Raw genomic sequence first — 8,646 nt, 5'->3', positions numbered from 1 at the left:
GGAAGATGCACCATCATGGTACTTATTTTTGTCATTTTTTTTTTTTTCCCATCATCGGTTGAGACTACAGCCGGAGGTCACTCAGGAGAAAAAAAAAAAAAAAAACCTCCAGATGATCGAGCGTTGTTAGGCACATGGGGCACTCATTCGGGCAGCTAAGCGCTCAAGGGGCCCTTCATTTTTCTCTTTGCTGGTTTCACGGAGGGGCTGCCAATGAGCTCCGCCGAGTAGCAGAAGGGGCAGGACTAGCCCTTAAAGGAACCACGACCTCTTAGCAGACCGGAGGGTGACCCGGATGATGGCGGCCGGAGCGGCCCTAGCCTTGGCACTGTGGCTACTACTGCCGCCGGTGGGGGTGGGAGGGGCAGGGCCACCGCCGATCCAGGACGGCGAGTTCACGTTCCTGCTGCCTGCGGGGAGGAAACAGTGTTTCTACCAGTCAGCGCCTGCCAACGCAAGCCTCGAGACTGAGTACCAGGTAGAGGGTCCCAGGTTGGGGAGCCAGCGAACAAGCGGAGCCTGGGTGAGGGGGCGTGGCCAGGCAGCTGAAGCGAGGCATGCGTTAGAGGGAAGGGGGAGGAGCCCGTGCGTAAGAGCGCGGGGGCGGAGCTAGGGAGGGCGAGCCGGAGCTGGTGGAGACGGCGTGTAGAGCGAAGGGGGTGGGAATAATGGCAGGAGGCGGCGCTAGAGTGAGACACCCTGAAGGGGCGGGGCCATAGGTTATAACGGGGAGCCTTTCACGGGGCGGGAACCTCCCGAGTGGGCGTGGCCAAGTTTGCGATGGCCGGAGTCGGTGGGTGTGACCAAGACGCGCCACAAGAAAGGGCGTGGTCAGCAATAGGATTTTTCAGGGGTTGGGTTAAGGAAAGCTGGGCCCTGCCCCCTCATTTGGTGTGCGGCCAGGTAAACGTCGATCAAGGATTTACGACGCGGGCGTGACCAGATGAAAGAGCCAGACCCAAAGCGGTCATATCAATGAAGACAGAGCCAAGGCTAAGGTCTACCTGGGACAGGTCGGGCAGCACCAGGTCACAGGTGTAGATGTCAGGGCTTAGGTAGCCTTCTGGTGATCTGTATGGGTCTGGCTTTCCCTGGCAGCTGCTCTTGGCCTACCCCTAGCCCTCCACCCTCTCTTACCTGCCCTCCCAGGTGATCGGAGGTGCTGGACTGGACGTGGATTTCACGCTGGAGAGCCCTCAGGGCGTGCTGCTGGTCAGCGAGTCCCGCAAGGCAGATGGGGTGCACACGTGAGTTCAGTCCCACTGTCTGCCTGGGTTCGGTTTCAGCCCTGCCCCTCCCCAGTGGCCTCAGGTTACCACCTTCCCTGCCTCTCAAGGTCCAGCTGGTGGGCCACTCAGGGTCACGTGTATCTGTGTGTCTTTCTTCCAGAGTGGAGCCCACGGAGGCCGGGGACTACAAGCTGTGCTTTGACAACTCCTTCAGCACAATCTCAGAGAAGCTGGTGTTCTTTGAACTCATTTTTGACAGCCTGCAGGACGACGAGGAGGTTGAAGGCTGGGCAGAGGCCGTGGAGCCCGAGGAGATGCTGGATGTCAAGATGGGAGACATTAAGGTGCGCTCAGACTCAACTGGGGCCACTCATCCCACATTTCCGGCTTTTGGGCAGCCGCGCTCCCGTTCTTCCACAGAGGCTGGGGTCCGCATTCGCCTGACCCAGCCTCCCTGGTGCCCCCACCTTAATTATGTTAATAGCAGCTCACAGTTAAAATAATACATTTCTAGGTGTAGGAGGGCTTAAATATCTCATGAAATCTCCACATGAAGTAGGTAGTGTGTTCTCAATGCCCCATTCTAACTGAGACACAGGATGGCTAAGGCCACGCAGCTAGCAACTGGCAAAGCGAGGATTTGAACCCGGGCAGTCTGGCTTTAGCAACTGTGCTGTTGACTACTACTAAGTACATTTTTTTCACTTATTTAGGCATGTAACTCTCACAGCAATTCGGAGGGAACAGAGGCCCAGAGAGGCCAATTAGCTTGCTCAAGGTCACATAGCCACTCGGTACAGAGAGCAGATTTAAGACTCACGGCAGCCTGGCCACAGAGTCTGTGATCTTAGCTCACCCCATTCCCCCTGGTTTTATTGGTCTCTGCTCCCTGAGAGGCGGAGGCCTGACCCTGTCCCTCTCTCTGCCCCACAGGAATCCATCGAGACCATGAAGACCCGGTTGGAGCGTAGCATCCAGATGCTGACGCTACTGCGGGCCTTTGAGGCACGTGACCGCAACCTGCAGGAAGGCAACCTGGAGCGGGTCAACTTCTGGTCTGCTGTGAACGTGGCCGTGCTGCTGCTGGTGGCCGTGCTACAGGTCTGCACGCTCAAGCGCTTGTTCCAAGACAAGCGCCCTGTGCCTACGTAGCCCCGGAAGGAAGAACGGGGAAAAGGGCAGCAGGGTACACGTGTGTGAGACATGGGGGTCCCTTCCCCAACTGAGTTTCCTTCGGGAGGGGAGGCTATACAGTCAGGGCCAGAGGTGTGGCCCTCAAGTGTCCTCTCCCTTGGAGGGGCCAGGCAAGAAACACTTGTTGGCTTGGCTGACGGACCTGGGCCCTCCGGGAGGGGCAGCTCAGTGGCTGTACCTGCTCTCCTGGAAATGGTGCACGGACGGGGGCATCGCAGCATTTGAATGCAACCCTTGGGTGTTGTGGCTCGTCTCCGCGTCCCCTGCTGTAAATGTGTGTGCCTTAGCCTGAGTCTTCCAGCACTGCACTGGCACTAGGTGTGGGATGGGGCCCGGGAAGCAAACTCTCCCTTCCCTTCCCTACTGGCCTTCTGAACCAGGTTGTGGTGGGAGGGGGCTTGCTGTTTGTAGGGCCCCGTGCCTTCCTTGGTCTCCCCATCACCCCACCAGAGGCCTGTTCCTGCTGCTGCTGGGGGTGGCTCTGGGCTGGGGGCGACTCGCTGACACCAGGGGCTGGGAAGGAGACAACAGTGCTCTTGCCAGGACAGTCACTTTATTGCGAGAAGGAGCCCAGCCCCTCAGCCCAGTGCAGGGGGGAGGCTCATGGTGAGGTCTGGTAACAGAACTCGAGGAGTGGAGACTGCGAGACCACCCGCCCCTGCTGCTCTCTCTGCGAGGGCCCCGGGCAGAGCTGAGGGGTGGCCCAGCCAAACCTTGCACAGGAGCCTCACGGAACAAAGGGTGGTCTGGCCTGGGCACTGAAGTCAATAAATTATGGTCAGAAAATCACAGAGCCTGGTGATTGGGGCTCAGGGACACCAGCTGGGACAGACCTGGCCCCAAGGGGGCAAACCAGGCAGGCGGGAGGGGTCTCCCACGAAGTTCAGAAGAAAGGTCGGGCGGGAGCCGATGGAGGTGGTCGCCTGGGCACAAGAGAAAAATCAGAAAGCAAAGTTTAACTGTGACCGGGGCTGGGCCAGCAGGCCTGGGACCTGAGGGGGAGTCCTTAGGACTACAGCAGTGGGGAGGGGTCCTGACCACTGCGGTTTGGGGTGGAATCCTCTCTCCCCTTAGTGATTCTGATGCCCACCCTAGGCCTGCATCAGGGTCTCCACACCAGTGCGTTAGGGGCCGCAGCCAGGCCCGTGTTAGTATGTGTGGAAGGGGAGTGGGGAACATTTGCCCCCACTCCTGAGGTATTAAGGAAAGAAAGGATCTTCCCTTGAGAGCATGGTTGTCTCTGGAAGAAGTGAACCCTCTCGCCAAGAGCAGAGCCCCGTGAGTGAGGTGTGAGAGCCGGGGGTGGGAGGGAGGCCTGCTGGGGGGGGGGGATGGTGAGCAAGTCCACATCCTCAGCCTGACAACACAAAAGGCCCACACAGCAGCCACTAGAAGCTTCTTCCCTTTATTTTAGTTTATTAATAGGATACAGAGTGCAGGCACTTACAGTGGTCAAACCGAGCGAGGAGCGAGAGCGAGGTCTGCTCAGTGATGGGCCACCTGGGGCCCACCCCGTGGGGGAGGCCTGGGTAGGAGCCAGGAGCCCCTCAAAGCCTCCCCACTCACTCAGCCCTGAGCCCAAGCCACCCCGGAGACTTGGGGGAGGGGGGGACCCAGGGAGGAGAGAGCGAGGCCGGCAGGGCTGAGGCTTCCGGACCTGGCAAAGGCACCTCCGGCAGCCGAGGCCGAGGAAGGAATATTTACAACTCAGGCAGGGCGGGCAGCGCTGGGCCTGCTGGGCCTGCTGGGCCTGGCTTGCTGCCGGGAGCTCCCGCTGCTGAGAAGCGGACATGCTCCTTGGGCCCCAGGAAGGCCTGGGGGATCCAGGCACTCCGGGTGCCTCTATTCTCAGCCTTTCCTGGCCAGAGAAGCCCTGGGCCAGTCCCCCACCCCGGCCCGAGTCCTCATTCGAGATGGCGCCCAGAGTGCGTTCCCTCCTCTGCTACCCCGAGGCTCCATCCCCCAAAGTGCACCACCCCGGCTCCCCCCCTCCCTGCCCGGGGGCTCCAGGGCCCCTTCGGTCAGTGCTGTGTGCAGCAGACGGGGATGGGGGCCAAGGTTAGGGAAGAGTCAGGGGCTGCCCGCAGGGAGCCTGGTCCTGGCACGCGGACGACGGGGCCAGGGGCAGCGGAGGGGCCCAGACCGAAGCTCCTGCACCGCGGGTGTGCGAGGACCCCCTGAGAACACGCCCCCCCTGCAGCCGCAGCCTAGTCGAGCAGGGATGGCTCGGCTGGGCGGATAATGGTGGGCCGGCTGGGCGCAGCAGGGGGTCTTCTGCTGCAAAGAGAATAAAGACAGACGGGGAGGGGGAGGGGGGAGATGGCAGTGAGGCCATAAGTAGGATGAGGGAGAGGAGCCCGCCCCCCGCCACATCCCCCCCCCCCCCCCGCACGGCGCTGCCCAATGCCGGATGCTCTCAAGGATCTAGAGAGCCAGGGAGGAGCTGGCAGTGTGACTGTGTGAGTCCCCCCCTCCCCCGGCCCCCCCCCCCCCGTTCTTCATGGGAGAAGTGAGGACAGAGCCTGGCCTGCAGGGTGGGGAGAGGCAGGGCAGAGGTGTGTAACGGCTCACAGCGCGTGTCCTCAAGTAAGAAAATGGTCAAAACCAGGAGCAGGGGCCCCACGTGAGGAGTCCCATCCTGCATTGCGGGCCACCTGCTCAGGCAGGGGACAGGCCTGGGAGCCCTGGAGTCACCTCGACTCTCCACCACCACTCAGTGACTTTGAGGAAAGCGACTTGGTCTCTCTGGGCCTTAGTTTTCACACCAGCCAAATGGGGATGATGATTCCATTCCCCACAGGGCGCGAGGAGAGCTTAGGGCAGGGTGTCAGATTCGAGGAGAGGCCCCAGGGTACAGGCCGGTGGCTCTAATGGCAGGCAGTGAGGGGGGTCCAGCCTTACCTGGGCACTCCAGGAGGGATGCCGGGTGGAATCCGAGCCGGCCGAGATGGGATCTGAGGCGGGGCCGAGAAGGGGTCATTGTTGGCAAACACGCTCTGGGGTCCAGGCCTGGACGGGATGGGGGGTGCGGCAAAGGAGGCTGCCGGCATGGGAATCAGGGGGGGGCCCGGGGTCGGGCCTCTCACTGCCGGGGGCCGGCCTGGGGGATGCACGCTGGATATGGGTCGGCGCTGTGGAGTGGGGCTGTGGAGAAAGGAGAGGGTGTGAGCTGGGGGTGGGGGTGGGGCGCGCCAGCCTGGCCGGTGTGGCCGTAGAGGGCTGAGGGGGAGGGAGTGGCGCAGGCAGGCACCAGCTCCCGCCCAGGGACATGCAGGGGGGCAAGGACCTGTTCCCTCCATCCACCCGCCACCACCTGCTTGGCAATGGCTGTGCCCCCACCTAAAACTTGAGCCAGGGCCCACCTGCACCCCTCCTCAGCCGCCAGGTCCTCCCGCTTCCCTCTGACCTCACTCCCACGGCCCTCTGCCCCCCACCGGCCCTGCTCGGGCCTCCGGCCTGCTTCACCTCCTCCAATCCACCCTCCTTAGCCACAGATCCCTCCAGGGCCCAGCCCTGACTGCAAGTCCAAATGCCTCCAGAGGCTGCAGGGCCTACAGGCCCCTGCCCTGGGCGCCCCACAGGCTGCCCCGTTCCCCAGGTTGGGTGCCCTCTCCCTAAGTAACCCATGGCTCCCTGAAGTCTCAGTAGGGCTGGCACCTTCTAGATTTCCCTGACCGACCCTCTCCTCCTGCCACCTGCCCCCGTCACCGGTCAGGTATCCCTGTCTGATGGTCTGCATTGCCCATGCCAGGGTCTCATCTCCATCCAACAGCTCTGGGGTGGCTGAGGGGGAAGGGGACGTGCCAGCTAAGGTTCCCAGTGGCTCCCGCAGATCGTCCCCAACCCGCCACTCTCATCTGTGCTCCAGGAGGATGGCCCCGTGGCCACCACGGCCCGGGCCTCTTGCCCTCTCTGGCTTCCACTTGGGCTCACCGCGTGGGAAGCACCAGGAGGAGACACGTGGGCCTTTAACCCAACCCTTCTCTTCGTCGCTTCAGGCCCACGCAGGGTAGCCGCTCCCACTGTGGCCAGCCCTGGGGGCCCCTCCACCCTGCCCACCCGGTGGGCTGTGCCCCGACGGGACACACGGGAGGAACTGGGAGCCCGCAGGCAGCATCCTCCGCCGACTGCGGGTGACCGGGCCTTACGGACCTGTGGCTGCTGGAGCTCTGGATCCAGGTGTCATCGACGGGCGGGGGCACGGGCGTGGACACGGTGCTGGTGCTGATGTCCCCGATGATGTTGAGGGCCTCCTTGAGCGCATGGTACATGCGCAGCATGTCGTCCCGCCTCTGGGCCTGGTCGGCCGACTCCTCCATGAGGCTGCTCTGGTCCGCCGAGGAGTACAGGTAGGCCAGCAGCTCGTGGTGGATGAAGGCCTTCGTCTGGGGACAAGGGGCGGAGAGGTCAGGGCTTCCACCACGCCCGCCTGGGCCGCTGGCTGGGAGGGCGGCCACCACACCCCGCAGGCTTTCCTGTCTTTAACTTTACTGCCGGACGAGCCAGAGGTTTACAACCCGGGCGGGGGTGGGGGGGTGGGGGGGTTCTACCCAAGTGTCTGCCGTGTCTCTCGGGGCCACCTTCCAGTGTTCTTCCGGCCCGTCTCACCAGACGCTGATGATCAAACCTACCCCGAGGACCCTGCCTCTCGCATCGCCATCTCTCCTCCCATCCGTTATCTGCGAACTGGCGTCTGTTAAAAAACTGCTAGCTCCCTCTCTTAAAAAAAGAAATGTTTAGGGGCGCCTGGGTGGCGCAGTCGGTTAAGCGTCCGACTTCAGCCAGGTCACGATCTCGCGGTCTGTGAGTTCGAGCCCCGCGTCAGGCTCTGGGCTGATGGCTCGGAGCCTGGAGCCTGTTTCTGATTCTGTGTCTCCCTCTCTCTCTGCCCCTCCCCCGTTCATGCTCTGTCTCTCTCTGTCCCAAAAAAAATAAATAAAAAACGTTGAAAAAAAAAAAAGAAATGTTTAAAAGGGGCGTCTGGGTGGCTCAGTCGGTTGAGCGTCCGACTCTTGATTTCTGCCCGGTCATGAGGCCAGGGTCCCCGAGTCAGGCTTCTCTTGCTGAGCTTGCAGGCTGCTTAAGATTCTCTCCCTCCCTCCCTCCCCCCCACCCCCCCTCCCCGTCCGCCTCTGCCCCTCCCCCACTAGCACACGCTGGCTCTAAAATAAAAAAATAAACAAACAACAACAACAGTACTAGGTTTCTGTTCATTGTATACTTTGTTCCTTCCAAAACCTCCTACAGGATATAGGAGTTTCTCAGTTACTTTTACTGCATTTCTAGGTACGTGTGTTCACGTGTACATGAGCTTCTCCAAACAGGGACAGGTTTCCCTCTTCCTTTTCAGTGTTCACAACTCTACGCGATTTTTCTAATCTGACGACATTGGTTAGTGATTCTACAAAAAAGTTTTAAACACAAGTGGAGATAGCCAACTTGTTCTTGACTTTCGAGGGAATGCCTCCTGAGCTCCCCCATTAAGGTCAAGAGTGGCTTTGGGGCGCCTGAGTGGCCAGGGGGTTGAGCGTCTGACTTCAGCTCAGGTCGTGATCCCACAATTTGTGACTTTGAGCCCCGCGTCGGGCTCTGTGCTGACAGCTCAGAGCCTGGAGCCTGCTTTGGATTCTGTGCCTCCCTCTCTCTGTCCCTCCGCCTCTCAAAAATAAACATTAAAAAAAAAAAAAAAGAGTGACTTTGAGACCGAAACACAGATTCCTAACAGAAGACTCCTACAGTTGTCCTTTTCAGAATGGATGTTGAATTTTCCCAAATGGACTTTCAACATCTCCAAAAATGACCAGGCTTGACAGTTTATTTCCCCTCCTTTTTATACACATGGAGCCTTCCTGTATATTCTGTTACGCTCCACAGTTCTTTTTCTACATTATAAATGAGTTATTATCAACCTGGACATCCTCTTCTCTCTTTATTTTTGCTTTAGACCCTGTTACATTTCGAGCTTTCACAGGCACAACATAAACCCAAAGCTGGCCTACGTAGCTGCTTCTTGGGTGCCCAGCTGAGCGGGAGGCCTGACATATGAACCCCCTGCACCCTCCCAGCAACCGAGAGTGGGAGACATTAGTACAAGTGCATTTCACCAGAGAGAGGCCTAGAGCCCTGTGAGTCTCGGGAGCCCAGGGGTAGGCAGTGCCCTCCAGTGAAGGTGGGCTGGGCCACAGGCCATCAAGAAGCCACAGCTGGGGACAGACTCAGTCTG

At 60.1% G+C, this 8,646-nt stretch overlaps 2 protein-coding genes across 10 annotated transcripts in view; one reads left to right on the top strand and one right to left on the bottom strand.

Annotated features, from left to right (window-relative positions):
• Positions 1-203: 203 nt before the first annotated feature.
• On the top strand, positions 204-3,041 carry TMED1 (transmembrane p24 trafficking protein 1). 2 transcript variants are annotated; one of them, XM_042928438.1, is made up of 4 exons: positions 204-478; positions 1,150-1,247; positions 1,390-1,573; positions 2,163-3,041. In XM_042928438.1, the coding sequence occupies exons 1-4, from the start codon at positions 296-298 to the stop codon at positions 2,379-2,381; spliced, it is 684 nt and encodes a 227-aa protein (XP_042784372.1). In that variant the 5' UTR covers positions 204-295; the 3' UTR covers positions 2,382-3,041. The 2 variants fall into 2 exon arrangements, with proteins under 2 accessions (XP_042784372.1, XP_042784373.1); XM_042928439.1 differs by lacking the exon at positions 204-478 and adding an exon at positions 833-1,035.
• DNM2 (dynamin 2) overlaps positions 2,958-8,646 on the bottom strand; it is an 89,339-nt gene continuing 83,650 nt past the window's right edge. For 4 of the 8 annotated variants that reach the window (XM_042928428.1, XM_042928424.1, XM_042928427.1 and 1 more), the window contains 3 exons: positions 6,576-6,808; positions 5,325-5,567; positions 3,813-4,700 (listed from right to left, as the gene is read on the bottom strand). In XM_042928428.1, coding sequence (XP_042784362.1) covers positions 4,631-4,700; positions 5,325-5,567; positions 6,576-6,808 — 546 coding nt within the window. In that variant the 3' untranslated portion in view covers positions 3,813-4,630. Of the gene's footprint in view, positions 3,347-3,812; positions 4,701-5,324; positions 5,568-6,575; positions 6,809-8,646 lie in introns of those variants that run through there. The other 4 variants (XM_042928429.1, XM_042928431.1, XM_042928426.1 and 1 more) reach the window with 2 other exon arrangements.

This window comes from Panthera leo, chromosome A2 (genome assembly GCF_018350215.1).
Source record: "Panthera leo isolate Ple1 chromosome A2, P.leo_Ple1_pat1.1, whole genome shotgun sequence".
NCBI classification, from domain to species: Eukaryota; Metazoa; Chordata; class Mammalia; order Carnivora; family Felidae; genus Panthera; species Panthera leo.
The sequence above is the reverse complement of the archived record's forward strand: the minus strand, read 5'-3'. Positions and strand labels throughout refer to the sequence as shown.

What these genes read in the sequence shown, in the direction of transcription:
- TMED1 (XM_042928438.1), top strand. Translation starts at nt 296, where the DNA reads ATGATGGCGGCCGGAGCGGCCCTAGCCTTGGCACTGTGGCTACTACTG. An exon ending in GCCTCGAGACTGAGTACCAG is followed by an intron (nt 479 to 1,149) that starts GTAGAGGGTCCC and finishes CTGCCCTCCCAG; the next exon opens with GTGATCGGAGGTGCTGGACT. An exon ending in TCAAGATGGGAGACATTAAG is followed by an intron (nt 1,574 to 2,162) that starts GTGCGCTCAGAC and finishes TCTGCCCCACAG; the next exon opens with GAATCCATCGAGACCATGAA.